The 17807-nt window shown below is 36.0% G+C and overlaps 1 protein-coding gene across 1 annotated transcript in view; it reads right to left on the minus strand.

The window, feature by feature from the left end:
• Positions 1–17807, minus strand: part of NEK10 (NIMA related kinase 10) — an 82542-nt gene that overhangs the window by 13489 nt on the left and 51246 nt on the right. Inside the window, exons 25-28 of the mRNA XM_086467934.1 lie at positions 17131–17344; positions 6494–6677; positions 6322–6408; positions 648–696 (exon numbers count right to left, since the gene is read on the minus strand). Of these exons, the coding sequence (XP_086324060.1) occupies positions 648–696; positions 6322–6408; positions 6494–6677; positions 17131–17344 (534 nt within the window). The remainder of the gene's footprint in view (positions 1–647; positions 697–6321; positions 6409–6493; positions 6678–17130; positions 17345–17807) is intronic.

Genomic DNA, 17807 nt, shown 5'->3' on the forward strand with positions numbered 1-17807 from the left:
GTAACTAGGATGCATGTATCAAAACCAGGAATTTGCTGTTTGCATGATAGCCTTATGAACCCAAGCAAGAGTTTTATTCAGTGTATACTGATAGGAAAGGGTATATCTTAGAGGTGCCAGGCAGAACAGTGAGACTTATTCTGAATACAAGAACCTTAAGAGATGTGCAAGTCAAAGTAGATGCTCAGATATCAGAGCACCTGTGAGTATGGATGTTATTTTTGAGAATGATCAAAATCCGAACTAACGGGTAGGACTTCAGGTACAGGCAATTATGACATTCCTTTCAGTTATGTAGTACTCAACTGTACGGCCACATGGCCAAGAAGAGATCTTTCAGAGAGGAGCAAAAATTTAGTATAGACAGAAGGAAATACATCTGGTGTACAGCTAAACTCATGATTGGCAGCACGGTTTTGCAAGTAGATGAGTAAGTAGAGACAATCTGTACATGCAAACACATGATGCAGAAGAAAAGACAAGAGAATCAGTCATAAAGCCATGTGTAACTTTCAGAGGAAATCAGATAAACAAATAAACTAGTATCCTTCTGAATAGTCCTTAAAATCGTTAGATTTTTCTAAAATCTTAAGATCATAACCATGATCAATTATATAATCTATACTGAAATCATAAATTATACCTACCCAAGCTGAGGTTGTCTTTCAGAAGCACTAAAACTTTGTTGAATTATACCTGAAACACATGCATAAATATGATCTCTGCATTAAATATATACATACATGTTAGTATTTTCTATTTGCCAGACATGGTGTCAAAATAACTTTTAAAAAGTAGTGTTAAACAAACTCCAAACCCTCATTTGGCCATGGAGTTGCTGTTTGATGTATCAAAGATTTGCTTGCATCATAACTAAAATCTCAGCCCTGCATAGTATTTTAATAAATACTTTCAGAATCTCACAGAAACTAACAGCACATGCTGACTAGGTACCCACAGAAGACGCATCTGGATTTGCATTAAACTATCACAGTTACTGCTACCACTGTAGCCACAACCTTGTCTCTAGTCTGGATAAAAAGTAGAATATTTACCCACTGTCTCAGAGGACCTTTGACAGGTTGTCTAAATGTTGTTACACCAGAGCTTTATTGCCACCATTCTATCAGCTAACTATTCAAACTGATATATATGCAATACCATACTTCTTAAATAATCTCGTTCATTTTAAAACCTTGAAGACAGGGATATGACCAGTTATTCATCAAATATCTAATCAGCAATAAAACTGAACCCAAACATTTATGTAACTTATCACACAGTGCCAAAAAAATGTGAAGAGGGAGGGGTGATGATTGGTGATATTTATTATTTACGCACTTGGAAAGCACTGTCCTAAAGCAAGTATTTGTCTTAAGCATTTTTCTTAAAACATTCCTGTAAAACCATTCCTTTGATGGTAATTTTGACATATGAGACCACCCTCTCCTACAAATGGTACCTCATTTTGAATGAGGAATAAGTGTATGTTTAAATCAAAAGATATTTCAGCTAACTGAAGGTCTGAGTGATAAGATTAGGAAATTATACAACAGTTTTTCCATACAATTAATGAATTTTAATATAATACCCTGCATCTTTGTTTACATGAGATGTTTTTTCCACACTAGTAACATCACAAACATTATCATAAAACAAGAACAGAGGCATCCAATCACTCAAGCAGTAGCTAAGAAAAAAAAAGAAAGATTTTATGACAAACACTAGTTTTCCCATTGTAGGTCTTGTTACAGCATTTATATTAGTTCTATAGCAACAGAAGAGGACTTTCAGAGAGCACATTCCTGGGTGTCTTAAATTTTTTCTTTGTGTTCAAACATACTTTCTGTTGTGCTCTGAAATACATTGCCTCTATTTTTCTTACTTTTCTAAGATCCTCTGAATTTAAAAAAAAAAATCCTGAAGGAGGCTTGCATCACAGTGTACACAGAATTCACTTTAAAACCAAATGAAACAGTACATCTTTATGCCAAATCTGTTTCCCTAGAAAGAAGACACACAGAGAATGGAAGAAAAAGAAACAGTATTTTATCCCTTGCAAATGCTTTTCTTAGCAAAACAGATATTAAAACTCTGTGGTAGTTAGCCCAAAAGAAGGTTTGATAAGAGCAATTGATTTATGTAATAGCAAATAAACTAGGCCGTTATAGAAGTAAAGATACTTGTACTAACTTTAACACCAAGATAAGAAGAGATAGCAAAATACAGTGTCCACTGTCTAGAAAGTAAAGAAGGCCTTTGGAAATGAAAAAGTATGATTACGCCTCTTCAAGGAACAGATATTTTACCTGCTTAGGATGCAGACAGAATAATACAAACACAGAAGTAGAAGCTCTGACTGAACATGAATCATGTTGTTTGTGGTAAGGATTTTAAGTTGCAACCCCAGACACTCTTATAACAAAGACTATAACATATTATGGGAACAGATGCAAGAAAATCTGTAACAGAAGACACTTGGCTAGAAAGCTAAGTTTGAACACAGCTCTTTGCTAGAATTTTAGAAACAGCTGCCCTTTCCAAGTATTCATATACAAAATTGGATTTGAAATACTATACCCTTTGGCTGTTTCAAATAAATGGTCTCTCTATCAGTAAAGGGCTCATATCCAAATTTGCTTGATCAGTTTGATGACTCACTACATTTGACTTGCTAATCTGCCAGCTTATGAGTGTATTTACAAGTGCATGATACTTCACATCAAAGTCTGTCTCAGAAATGCAGTATTTTCTGGTTCATATGCTAAAGTCGGGAAAATACTTTCTAACACTAAAAAAAATGTAAAAAAAAAAAAAGAAATCATGATGCAGAACATCACTACACAATAGCCCACACCCTTCAGCCCCATTTTTATTACTTATTATTATGTTAGAGACTCACTGCGCAGCTACAACGGAGAGACGAATCTCTTGAATGAATCTGTTAGCTCCAGAGAGCAATTAACATAACTGAATGGGTATTGATTTCCTACTGTGTTTGTTCTTATCCTCAAAAATAGTTAAACTTGGAGCAAAGTGCTTACCTAAACTCAGAGCCAAATCATTTGCTACATACAACATGCAGAGTTCCTATTTTGAGACTATCCCAATTCTAGAAATCCCCAGCTATTCAACTGGATACTTTTGACTGCTTTGAGTGTTACTTGCCTTCAGGTCCTGGCACTGTGTAAACAAGCAGTTTTTCTAAATGTTCAAAGAAAGATATAGGGGACCCTTCTAGAGTTACATCACTAGAATATTCTTCTGGCAGGTCTGTGGTCTTTTCCTTACATGGTAACTCTGAGTACTATTGCGTTGCAGAAATTTTGGCAAGGAAAGGAGTCCCGAATCTCAAAGTCTTTGTTTATTGGTCACAAGTTAGATAAGTTCAGAGATTCCTCCAAATACTGGAAGCATATGTTAAATTATGAGGTAACAGGAAGACTCCTAAGCAAGATATAGCACAACAACAGGACTGTACGTTGAGACTTCTTAGCCTCATGAAAAGCTAGTAGCTGAGCAATTCTGAAAGAGACCTGTTGTATGCTTACCGTTTTATTGTGAGGGAGGTCGGAGGGCAAGTACATAAACCCCTAGGGACTAAGGTTTTCTAACAGTACATTTTGCACAGAACTTGTCTTTGAATGCATTTAGGACATTGTCCTGATTGCAGTATAAATGAACAATTCAAGGAAACAAACAATATTTTCCAAAAAGTGTTCCCAGACACAGAGCAAACTTTTAAACTTGCTCTCACCCAACTGACATACTAGCTCTACTGGACTACTACACATTAAGAGATACCACATATTTTCATGCTATTTGGTCTTACCAGCGGAAATGCAGGTACTGTTACACTGTAAATCAAAACCAAGTAAAAACGCCTTAAATATGACTAAGCTAAGGTAAAGTTGGGAACTGTCTTAATTTTAAAATAAGAAAAAAATGCAACTAATAAGCTGTTATCATCCCATCAATCTTCATTGCTTTTTGACTCAATATGCCCCTATCCTCTGTCAATCTTTATCATTTCAAATTTTAAGGACTACGGGGAAAAAACCGCCCACGTCTCTTACTACTGCCTCTATGCTTCTGAAATGTGCAGAATCTTGCTCCTGTAAGATTAATCATTTCAGGTACCACGAACAACTATTCCAGAACCTACATACCCTGTATTTGGCAATCTTAGGAGTTGTTAAAGGAGCTGGTCTTGTAAAACTACATTGTCTAGACTAAGAACAATAATCCTTTCCTTAAAACGTAATTGAAAAGCATAGGGTATGTAAAATTACTAAAAATATCATGACAATTTGCGGACTATAAAAAAAGCTAACCACTATTACACGTTGACTCACACACATACCAGCTTGTGTGCCACTCAGCATATCACACTTTTTTTACAAAATACTACTCCAGTTTTAAATCAGAGTGATATTTTTCTATATTTGCAAATCATGTTTTCTCTGAAAGTGATGTGATGGCAGTGTGACCAAACAAACCCCTTTAAGACCCTGATCAATATACCCATAATTGAAACTCACATTTTCATGTTGGCTAGATGAAAGTTGGTCACATTTTTCACTGTAATGCTGACATGCTGGACAGAACCATGGCTGATAATTCAAATGCTGTTAGCCATTTATTATCAATTCATTCAAAAAGGACAATGACTTCTAGAAATGCTAATTAAAGTTACTGGGATTAATAAGAACTGACTGGATCTTTCCACTTAAAATATTTCATTAAATCAATGGAAACCTGGCACAAAAGTATTTAAATATTAGAAAAAGTTGATGTTTTGTTAATGTCCAAATCTTAACAAAGAAAAATTAACAAGGAAACAATTACCAATAACATTTTGGATGTCGCAAGTTACAAACTACACAAAGATTTCAAATGTCGGTGTATGATGCTGAACTACCCCACAAAGAATCACAATTCTGGGAGTTGTACAATGTGTTATTCTTCAATATAAACACCAAAATAGAACATTGCCTCCGCAGGCTGCTTTTCCTCAAGGGATTCCTTCTATGCAGCCCCCTCCCACAGCCATACTAGGCTTTCCTGTACCCTGTAGCCTTCTTTTGTTACTCTCTTAGCACAAGAAAGTAACAAAGAAAAAGCACTTTTTTAATTATTTATTTTTTTAAAGAAAACTTCAATAATAAACTCAGGGCTGGCTAGCTACAGACCCTCCAGCCTATAGAATGGCAGGCTATCCAGTTACAATTAGCAAATCATATTAATGGATTTTAAGTAGATTTATCAAATCATTTATTTGCCCTGCACTAATGGCTACACATTCCAATTAAAAGCAGTCATATTTCTTCAGTACCTGGGCCAAAATCTGAAGGAAATCCAGCTAGCAAATAGGACTACAAACAGATAAATTAATGTTATTCTATGTTTTTTGAAGCCTGGGACATTGCAAAAATAACATTTTTTAATCTTCAGACAACTACATTCCCTTCACCTTTTAAAAGTACAGTTTAAATAACTCACATATTTTCTTTCAGAACCTCATGGGATGAAAGGAAATCTCAAATTTTGCTCAGCTCTAATATCAATCTTTTTCTTCTAGTACAAAATGCTCTTTGATTTTCTCTAATCAGAATCCCACCCCATTTAATAGGTAGATCATGGTAGCTCAATGTAGCAAGTAGCTCACAGTGGTTACAGATGTTTCACTTTGGTTTTTAATGTTCACATTTAGAGTATAATCCAAAAAAATTACTACTTAAGATAATACCCAACGTAGCTGGTGCTTTCCTATCTGATTACCGTAAATAACTACAGGCAGAATTAATGCTGTGTTTTGTCACATAATCCCTTCCTAATTCAAATTTAATCATCAGGCATTCCTTCAATTCCATTCAGTCAATTCATCTAGCCAGTTAAAGCCTGCCTCTTTCAACTTTCTTTTTTACACCCTCTAAGACAGCATTTCATTTGTTCATATGCATAGTATCATTGTTACTGAGACAAAAGCTTTCACTCTCTTTCCCCTCTGTTTCTTATCAACACTAGTTATCTCACGCTTCAAATTTGAAAACGCCGCCTTTGTCAAGTTGCCCAATAATATTCCAGTTTTCATAGCCATTACTGCAAAATATGGGGACAAGCTACAAAAAGACTATGTGATGGGAAATGTATTGTACTGGAAATGGCTGCCACAGAGGCACAGTTATTTTATTTTTCTTTCCTCAGGACCCACGACAGATGGTGAACTTGCCACAAAACATTAAATACCCTAATATTTTGGACTAAACAACTACTTTGCTGCTAGAAAGTGGTGTACACTTCATTCTTAACGAATCTTACCAATAGCAGACTCTTTCAAATTACTTGAACGGGAGCTGCTCGAGTTGTCCAGTACGTCCAGCTCATCATCTAATTCAGAGAACATAGCTGCACACAAAAATTAAAGCAAAGAAGCTTTTAACCCACCTCTGATCAGCATAATAGTACTGATGCTTCTTTTGCTAATGACTACCTTTCTCAGAATTCTCTGAAGTGCTGTGATTCTCTACCAGGATTTCTTCATATGTTCTTTCCTCATCTTTTCCACATGCAGATTGACAGCTTTCAGCTGGGACATCAGTATTTTCTGAATATTCACTTTTGCAACTGGCTGCTCTGCTGCTACTGCTATGAAGACTCAACTTTTCATAATTTTTCTGACAACAAAGAACAAAAAGGAAGTGTTACATATTGTCCTTATCCAGTACTCATTGGAAAACCTGCAAATGAAAGTGTCACTTGTGCATACACACGCATAAAAATACACTTTTTGTTCTCATTTAGCTGTTAGTCCAGGACTACATGGTACCTGGTTCAGCCACTGATTCTAAATTTAGAGCAAAACTTTCAAACTCTTAATCTAAACAGATTATTTCTAGCCTTTACTTAAAAGTCATCTTTGTTCTTGATGGAAGGTCTTTTCATAACAAGCACTGAAAGTGAAAAAAATTAAACAAATGCCAGACCAGAAAGAAATACTGAACAACACAAAAAATAAAAGACTGGACAAAGATAGTAGGTTCCCTGTTACAAGCAATGGGAGATTTACTGTCTTCCAGCATAGATAATAAACAGCAGACACGTTCTGGATGATGCAAAACCTACACAACAGTCAAGACGGTAGTAAAATACGAAGTGAACTTGATACAATGTGATGCCAGAGAGACTCCCCAAGGCTGAACTGACCAAATACTGACTGGCATTACCAAAGCAGAGATAAGAAAATCAAAACATGCAATATATATTATTTGCCTGTAATATTTAAGTGCTGAATCTTATCTGTAGCCAGGGTTCTTTAATGAGTCTAAAATTCTGCCTCTGCTGCTGTGAATGTTTATAACTTTTCTGGAAAGAATAGAGATCCCTGATCCCTATTATTGTTTCCATTTTAATGCAACGTATTTTGAAGGCAGACTGTTTTTATGATCTCTTTATATATTATTTCTGTTGTGCATAAATAAATTCGTGCTTCTTTTTTACTCTATCTTATCAGAACAAAGCCCGATAACGAAGAACAGAAGATAAATTATATAACATCAAACAAATTAGTATCTTTCATACTAATTTCAGGAGATAACACATTCCTAAATACTAATATTCTTACCAAGTGTATCAAAGACAACTTGGCCTGTATCTAAGACAATGTTCTTCCAAAGTTTCTCCCATGAAGTATTTTGACCTTACTGGGACACAGCAGAATAGATGCACTAGAAACCCTTCCTCCTTCAGAAACCTGACTGCACCTCTGAGCACTGACTGCGTAATGGTCTGCTTCAATTCCTTCCCCACCTTTTGTTTTATTCCCAAAATCATAAAACTTATGTTGTAAGAGATGGCTTGTCAAGATTTTATCTTTAAATTTGGGTGGGAAAAGTTCATTTTACACTTAATCAGTGGACTAAGCTTATGCTCAGGATGTCACAATAGCAGTGACTACAGTGTAACACAGCATGGCAACCACTAACAACAACTCTCAAGCTCACTTAAAGAGTGACTCATCTAGTCGTGGCGTATGAGCATGCTTATTGTGCCCTGAACAGTCAGTGCACAATTACTGAACAGAACCAGTTCACCTGTTTTACATCAAAGAAAACAAAGTAAAGAGAGAGAAGGGTCAAATTGCATGGACATTTCAAACTTAAATCTCCACTCAACATTGCCAATACTGAACCTCACACTCAAATGACTAACTGTTAACAATAACTTGTAAATCAGGTGGAGCTAAGGGAAGAAAAAAAAGATCAAAACCACTGCTGTTACCAACTGTGTTAGATCTAAATGCCACATCAAGAAAGGAAACCTGTTTGAAATGTGTGAACTGAATTCTGTATAACATGATAATCTTCAGACTTGCTGTAGAAATATATCCTAAAGCCTTAAAGCAGTTATATAAACTGTAAAGTTATAACCTGTCTATACATAAAATCAGGTCCATTTACATTATACTGAACATAGAGAACTACAGTAATTTATTACTAATCAGAGTAATAAATAAATTTACTGTGATATATTTTGCCCTACCTAGACAATAGCTAATAACTCTCAAAAGTGAGATTATATACTCTTGTTTCTGTTCTGAGTAGGATACCTGGCTGATTTAGAAGGACAAAAGTACCCTGACTGGAGGAGGCTGTGATGTGAGCTTAATGCCACTCCAGCTCAGCATTGGAGTGGGACCATAAGGACCTACATAAAGATATAAAGAACATAATTCTATGAGAAGAAAGTTCTCTCCAACACCTTGAAACAACCACTTCCATACGTCTCAGTCTCCAAGAGACTTCTTTCAGATAGACAGATACTCATATTTTGAAGAAATCTATGAGAAATAGAGATATTCAAAACATCACAAACATTGAAACATGAGTTAGGTTGATATATATTCATGTAACCTATCCTCATACATACACTTGCTTCTAGAGTCCAATATTTTACAAATCTTTCTGAAGGCTTCATCAGTTGATTAAGTTTATTTTCACATTTTCATAATAATCTAGTGCCTCAGTTTCCCCATGCATCAAATCGTTTGCCACCTTTGTCAGAAACTCTGCCTTCTATTCTAAACCAACACAGTTCAAAAGGAAATCTAAGGGAAATGAGTCCCTGTGCAAAAAATGTTCAAAGTATGAACCAAATAAATTTTTTCTCCGGGATTAGTCTTTCTTTATGACTGAGCAAAAGCGTCTCCAGAAACACTTAAGATTTGTGCCCCAGCCATGATGAAAAACCTCTGTCTTCAAGCCGAGGCTCTTCATCCATACCGTGTATACTTGCACTTTCTCTCTTCACTGGTCACCATTACCACTGTATTATCAGGTATACGTTATTTTTGGAGAAACGAAATTGGTCTTTTAGACTTCCAACAGGAATCTAATCTTTTATAAACTGAAATTAACACTGTCAAAAAAAAAATTAACAAAGTAGGTTTAACTAAAATAAAGACATTGATCTTTTGTTTAGCTCTGTTTTGCCATATTGCTGTCCAGAAGAATTAAGTTTACTGTCTTCAAGAAACATAAAGCTCTCTAGTGGCATTTGCAAACAGTGTTTAAATAATCTTCATTATTAGAGACAAGTAATTACAGCATTATACTAGTCAATTTAACTTCTATTTAAAGAAAAAAATAGAACTACTTCCATTATTAAACTACTTGTAAAAAAACCTAGACGATAGCAATAAAATGAGTAACAGCTAACATGAATTTGTCATTAAAAACACCATACTAAACCAACATATTTCTTTCTGTAACAGGGTAACAGCTCTTGTGCATCAGGAACAAGAAGTAGATGTTATTTATAATGGTTTTAGTAAGGCTTTTGACAATGTTTCTCATGACATCTTACAAGAAATCTAGGGAAGCGTGACCTAGACAAAATCATGATCAGTTGTCTGTATAATTGACTGTAAAAATTGTACTCAATTTGATAGCTACTTTGAGTATTTGTTAAGCTGAAAATGAGTAGTGAGCATAATTTTTCAGGATCTCTCCTGACCTTGTTCCAAAACCATTCAGTGTTGTCACCGAATTACGATAATCTGCATAACAGGATAGATAGAGTGCCTATTAAATGTGCCTAGACTGTGATACATTCACATCATCTATCATATTACAGCATATACATCATACACAAAGTTACATCAATGCAAGTGACAATAGGTGTCAAAGAAAGTTTTGAGAAACTGGAGGAACTAAAAGAACTGACGAAGTTTAAATAGGGAGAATGCAAACTTCTATGAGCAGGGAGAAACAGCTGTACAAATGCACAGACTGGGGAAGGACTGGTCAGACAGCAGCTCTGCCAGAAAAAATACAGGGATTTTGGTGGATCAGAAACACAACATGACTCAATCATACCACGCTGTTATGAAAAAGTACATATCATACTGGGATGTATAACGAAGACAATCATCCCTAAGAACTCTGTAATATTTCTACTTGGTACCAGTAAGGTTCTCAGCTGGAGTAACTGAGTCCAGTTTTGAACACTACACTTAAAAAATGTGGACAGACAGCAAAGGAAAGAAATGAGAATAATCAGAGGTCTACAAAACACTGATGCAATTTGATTATTTAATCCAAAGAAAAAAATTACAGAGAGGAGATAAAAGATATAAGAGAAAAGAAATAACTCCTACGTATTTCCATAGTGGGGAGGACAAAAAGTAAGCAGCTTAAGCTGCAACAAGTAAAACTTAGGTTAGACTTTAAGACCACCTAACATTAATTAAATGTTCAACAATTGCATCTATCTGGGATCCTGCAGAGAGAAGTAAGTGTTCATACACTATATAACAAGTTTGAATGTGCTCAGTAAAAGCAGTGTTCTGGGGATATTCTGGACATAGAGTTCCAGAGCACTTACACGACACTTAAGAGTGGGTCTGAAAATTTCAAGCGTCATATACATCCCATATGTGCACATGCTTTTGTCCATCTCAGAAACAAGACATACATATCTGCTCTTTCAAGCATATAAAGCAAGATCAACATACTCTGAAAGCATCAGGCTAACTGCAGATACAATATATAGCACAGTGTACAAATGCTATGGGTATGCCCAGGATTTCCAATTATCTTCTGATAGTGCTTCAGGCATCCTCATGGTTTTCCAGGTGTTATCTTCGGATGGAAAAAAAAGACTCAATCCAACATGTGATTACTAACTGTAAAGACAGTTTTTGTGTCTCTCCTAGTTCCAAACTGTTCCCTAATTTGGCATAGTCTGCCTTGGGAGAGGCTTTCTATCACTTGATATTTTTATGACTGACTGGTCAAATACCTGCCAGCAGTGACAGGTAGCTCTAAGGCTTGGAGATGGACAAGATAATCTCTGACAACTCTTCCTGCCTTATATTCTGTAATTCTATTAAAGTACTTCGATGCACTAACAAATTGAAGCTCAATTAAACATATTATGGGTTTGTCCTTACTAGTTTGATCATCCATTTTCACAGATAGTAACTTGGCTGTGATGACTTTTTTCTACATTCACCAACTCTTAAAAGAATTACACCTGCAAAACAGGCATAATTATTTTATTCTCCAAACATCAATAGTATAAATCTAAAAAGGTTACTTTCTTCTTATCACACCAACTGTAATTTCAAATATTTAAACTCTAATTCCAGTACGTGCTACATAAATGCGAAAACATGGTGTCAGAAGAAAATCAATGAAGTGAAAGGTGGACGAAGAAAACAATTTGTAGAATGCTTTCACAGCCTTCCTGAGTCCTCACTCACTTCCAAAGCAATGGGAATTGCAGGCAGCAGTGCACAGACAGGCATTGTTACCCATTTTTTTAAAAAAAATTAATAATGTCTTAATAATAATTTTTAGCAAAAATGGGAATTGACTATTCTAATATAAAGATTGGACTACATCACTGCAATATTAATAACCTGTTGCATTCTAAGTGTATTAAAACCAAACATACTCTTTGCTTCAACCAATACAAAAACAGTTGCTGCATTCATACACAATTGTTTTAAGAAAAAAAAAAAAAAATGCATTGACTGGCTGAATTGAGCCATTGAGCAAAATAAATATCTAAACACAAAGAAAAGGTAAATTAAAATGAACATTAACCCAATCTTTATGTCTTTTTCTGAGGTAAAAAAATACATGAATTCAGATAAAATTGCTAATCAAGCACTACTTCGTAATGCATGTGGTGATGCTTAGAAACTAACATGATTATCAGCACATATCAGCGCAGAACTGAATTTGGGTATGGGGAGAAATGACTTGGTGAAAATGCAGTTTAATAATTTTGTGTTTCTTTGCCTTTCAGATAGCTGTGATCTTGTCCTCATTTCTTCTAAAAACTTGAGGAAACCGATGGCTGCTTTTAATGACAAGAGTTGCCAGTCGGCTAGAGGGTGGTTACAAAAGTATGGATTCTTAAACCATTCTTAACCTTTCCCCCTTTGGCCACACATTCCTGTGGATGAAGAAGAAGATGGGGATAAAGAAAACCCATTCCTGTGGATAAAGACACATGGGAGCAGTAGCATGCTCTGTATTTACAGGTATTCCTACAAAACACTTCACAATCATTTACATTAGGGTCTGTGATAGAAGGGACATACAAAGAAAACCCAACGTTTCTCAAGACTTTAGATAAGCCATTCACATTTCTAAACTAATCTAGAAAAGACATAATACAATCTACTCTTAATTATCTGCAGGTGGATTATGAAGGTTTATGCCACAGATGGAAGGCAAGAAACTGCATCAACCATTTAATGTCTGGCCATGTGCGGGAGCTGAAGGAGGTCACTGACACGATCAATGTGATCTAACAAGGGAACCTTTATTTCCATGTTTCCAGCGTAATTTATAACCCTTGTCCACGCCTGGTAAACACTGATTGGCTACATTGCAAACAACAACCCATAGTCCAACATGATTGACCACACTGTGAGTCACATTAAAGTCACGTTCACATACTTTCATACACGTCCACACCCAACTTCTTCAAGGAATTAAAACTGCGTCATTAATGGTGGCTGTATCTTGTCCTGCACCTGAAGTTGTTTACACTCTCTGTAGTTCCAATGTGTCCCAGCCCAAGTTGTCTGGAAAGGCTGGATTGTTCACATGTCCCTTAGCTCGTAGATATCCTTCCACAGCCACGCTCTTTAGTTTAGATGTACGCCTGTCTGGAAACAGCTATATTGTTTCTTCCGCTACTTCCAGCCAATAAATAGTTGAACTGCTTTTTCAGGAGACCGCCAGGCAGGCTTCTTAGCATAGGCTGTAACCAAGCTGCCGGCAAGCACAATAATCAGAGTACATCTTCCAGCAGCAGCATCCTAGTCCACCAGAAGTGCAGATACCTGCAGATCTAGGCCTGGGAGTGCCAGTGTTGAACTGCAGCTAAATATCCTATCCAGATGGAAGACAACTCACCTTGAGTCGATATGGCATGCTCTTCGGCATGCTGGGTTGGGGAAGACTCACCAGCTCAGTTGTGAAAACAGAAAAATGCAGAGAGCAACCTTTAATAAGCATTCTTGTGCATTTGAACATTAGGACAAAGCAGTCAGCTAACAGTGACCTAAACGGAGCAGCTCAGACCAAGCACTGTTAATGACTTCTGATACCCTATTAGCTCTGACAAACACTGGATGTGGAGCCACTTCATAGGTCGTACTACACTCAGAAACAGAAGTTGTACCTACTTTTCATTATCCAAGCATCTTAGCCTCCCGTTATCCTGCATAACTGGGAAGTTTATTTGAATATATTGAATGATTCGTATATATGGCTTTAAAAATTAAATGTGCATTCTAGTGACATTATTAATACAAAAATAAGCTTAAATTCCCAGAGAACACAGTATTACAAAAAACTGGTTTAGAGAAAATATATGACAGAACATGCGTGCCATATGCACAGATCAGAACTTCAGAAACTGAGAAAAGCAAGTTACTCTGATCAGCCAGGTAGCCTATCATGTCTGCCCATTTTTAATATATTATCTAAGAGCAGCAGGTGGTACAAATGGGTCATATTTTGTTAAATACTTTTAGCTGACAGACTCCAATTATAGAGCTTACAAATTTTCTCTCTCACATTCAAAACATAGGACAGATCTCAATATTCACCATTCTATATTGTTTTATGTATATTGATATTTTACACTAAAAAAATCTGGTAACGAGAAAAAAGTTATTCTATTTCTATGTCAAATGGTACATGAACACACTGGCTTATCAAGGGCTTCCAAGCATTACTTCTAAGTTAAAACCATTCAGGATATATGCAGTAAATGAAGCAATAATGGATGATGCCCATGTAATCAAACACATATTTCCAAAGTAATAAAAGTGATTTATTTTCAAGTTTTTGTAAACAGCCAAAATAATGTCTAAATTTTTCAAATCTACATACCTCAAAAAAGCAAACAAATTATTATTTGGCTACCCTTTCATCTCTTTAAGGGAAAATATCAGAAAGATACTTTCATTATTAGTTAAATCAGCTACTGTTTTGAAACCCAGATTTGGCTTGGAACACAGAAAACTCAACTTTGCCACTGGTCTGTTTGGTGACCTTACACAAACTACCCTTTTCCTCTCCACCTTTTCCTACCCAGAGCATGAAAATCTAATATTGACCACCTTGAAATGAAAGGTACTATGTGAGAGATAATTACCACTATTATTATTTGTTAATTATTATTATCCTTAACCTTTCAGAACTGAACACACTAACTCTATTAAACACCTTTCATCCCTACATCTGCTACTGTTCTTAAACAAACAACAATTTCTATGGAAAACAAGGAAAGGTAAAAATTTATGTGGGGAGCTGATAATGATTCTTTTCATTAGGAGTATTTTCAAGCATGGATTTTATGCTGTACTTGCCAGGCAAGGTAACTACACTCCTCCAACGTCATCTACTGACCTGCCTTTCAATTACCTACCTATCACTACTTATAAAACAGATTCCACTCTGGCTCCAAAAGATCTCTGTTGCTTAGTTCCATAAACCAGGACAGAAAGTACACTTTATTTCAGAAACTTTCACAACATGACAAAACTGGGATGAAAAAGGAGGCCATAAGTACATTGTAGCAGAGAGAAAACGAAGTATAAGGTAGCCGGCTTCAACAAAACGTAGAACTACATGGCAGAAACACTGAATTCTCCGACACCACGGAAAAATGACAAATTACTTGGCTGTGGAATTGCTGGAGCCTTGACTAAGATGAATTAGGTTGTCCATAGCTCACAGTTTTTATTTCAGGAACAGCTGCTTGAAATTCTTCCTAGTACTTTTAGTCAGAATATTGTCTTTTTTTCAAAAGCCAAACTTTTCAGGAATAATTATTCTTTTTATTAGAAATTCTCCAAATTCATAAAATTTTCCTACAATACCAGGAGCAAAGAAATGACATGGCTCCTTCTGTTTCTAAGCCCTGTAGCACTCCTCTGAAATTTGAAAGATCCTAGCCTGATTTATTCTAACTTATTTACAGCAAGGACACACAATTTGGTCTCCCACGTCTCATTACTGAGCTATACTCCTCTCAGCTTCTGCAGTGTTCTGGATCTTTGTCAGATCCTCCTGTTGTACCTGGTTTTTTTAATAAAATACCCATTGGAGTGGAACTGGAATTACAGTATTCCTTTCTTGAGAAGATTTGCCATTATCCCCCAAAATACAGAGGGATTTTCCTCCTCATTTTGTAGATAGGTATATTTTCCAAGTATTTATACAAAACAGAATTACTCTAACTTCAATGCAAAACTATTAGTTCTATCATATCTTACAAGTGTGTGGATAGGGCACTCATCTCTCAAAGATAGGATAACTGTATTGAAACCCCAAATCCAGCAGCTTTTCATCCATACTACCTTTTTATGCAAATATCATCTCAGTTATGCAAGAAAATGACTATATCAAGATATGAAAAAATAATGACATACAACAAGCTTCCAAACATGTAGGGTAAGAAAACTCAAAAAAACATTGAAAATAATTGCTCATATTCCTTTAAGACATAAATCCTACTCTGTATCTTTCTTTCATCTCAGTACCTGTTACGCTTGAAATGACAGTGGCTTGTTAAGGTTTTTCTGGAAGTTTATGGCATCCTTTTCATTGAAAAAAAAAAAAAAAAAAAGAAGATGTAATACAAATAATTATCCTGGACTGATAGGCCAAAAAACTACTCAAAAAAAGAATTATTAACAATTTCTACAAGTCTTATTTTTGGACGGGAAGGTGAAGACAAAAAACATATTAAAAAAAAAAAAATCCATGAGTTTGGGACCAGGTTGTCCTGAAAATGTTTTTCCTACACAGAGGTTCATTCTTCAGTGCAAACTACTGAGCCCTCATAAAGGAATCTGAAAGAGATACAATAGCTGAACAGACAAGAGTAGCTGTGTAAATTGTAACTTCGCTTCACAATCACTATAACAATAATTTTCACAGTAAGCTTTTACTACTGTCCTTGTATTTTTTTAAGTAAATTCTCTGAGATCATATACAAGTTTGGTTCATTATGTAGAATACTGATGTCATTCAGGAAGGGTGCTTAGAACACAGCCTGAAGCAAATGGAACAACTTTAAGAAGTATTTCTGCAGAACTGCATCAGACAGTGAGAAAGCACGAGCAAATACCTTATCAGCATCACTGATCTTTATTTAGCAATCTGTAATTAAAAATTATAATTTTTGTAGTTCCCATTTTCTGGGTGTCCTTATTTATGAATCACACACAAGATTATCCATTTGTTCCACCCTAGCCAAGTGTATATTCTTCTATCCACAAACCATTCACAGGTGTGCAGTAATAATTAAATGTTATCAGATACTACCAAAACTGCAAGTACATCCATAACAATGCCATTTTCCAACATGGAATGATACCAGTTTTTCTGATACTGTTATTTTTCCTGCATAAGCATGTCCACAAAAGACGAATGAATACCTCACTAAAAATAAATTAGAGCCTGCATTGAAAAATGTTCTAAGAGGATAGGTCTTTTCACTTTGATTTATTTTCTGCTTTGTTGTACCTTATTTTCTCAGATATGGCAAACAGGGATAAGAAAAAAAAAAAAAAAGCCTAATACATGAACTTACTTGTGATAAAATGGAAAGCTGATGGTGACAGGTTGCTGCATTTCGATTAGCCTCCATGAAGTACCTCTGGATTCGTCTCCTCTCCCGATCCAGTTTCTTCTCCAACATCAGATGAGAGGCGGATAAAACATCCAGGTATTTCATCATCACATCAGACAGCAGTGAGCTGACCTCCACTATGTCTGGACGTGCCTCTGCATCAGGAGTCAAGCATCTACAGCAAGAAAATTCTCTAATGAAAGCTAATTACTTTTTTTCCTAAAAAACTGTTTGGTACCACTGAATCCTCCACTGGTATTTACCAAGTAATGCTGGCCAGCACTCTGCTCAAGCCTGTGTGGGACAGTTTGACACTGTGCAGCCTTGTTGTTGACACACCACAGAGCATCGTCTCTAGCATCAGCTGGAACAATTATCCTTGGCACCAACCAAGGGTAAGTATCAGAGGAACAGGCCAACACAGGTGACATTGTGGTATAGGCCTGCTATAAGCCACCCAAAAACGAAGAGGAAGTCAATGAAGCCTTTGTTGCACAGATGGAGGAAGCTTCATTAGCAGGCACTCATACTCACTGGGGCCTATTAACCACCCAGCTATCTGTTGATGGGGTAATACAGCTGAGTGCAGCAATCAGGAGATTTCTAGAATGAAATCTGACAATTTCTTCGTGCAGTTG

This window comes from Leptosomus discolor, chromosome 7 (genome assembly GCF_034619465.1).
Source record: "Leptosomus discolor isolate bLepDis1 chromosome 7, bLepDis1.hap2, whole genome shotgun sequence".
NCBI lineage: Eukaryota > Metazoa > Chordata > Aves > Leptosomiformes > Leptosomidae > Leptosomus > Leptosomus discolor.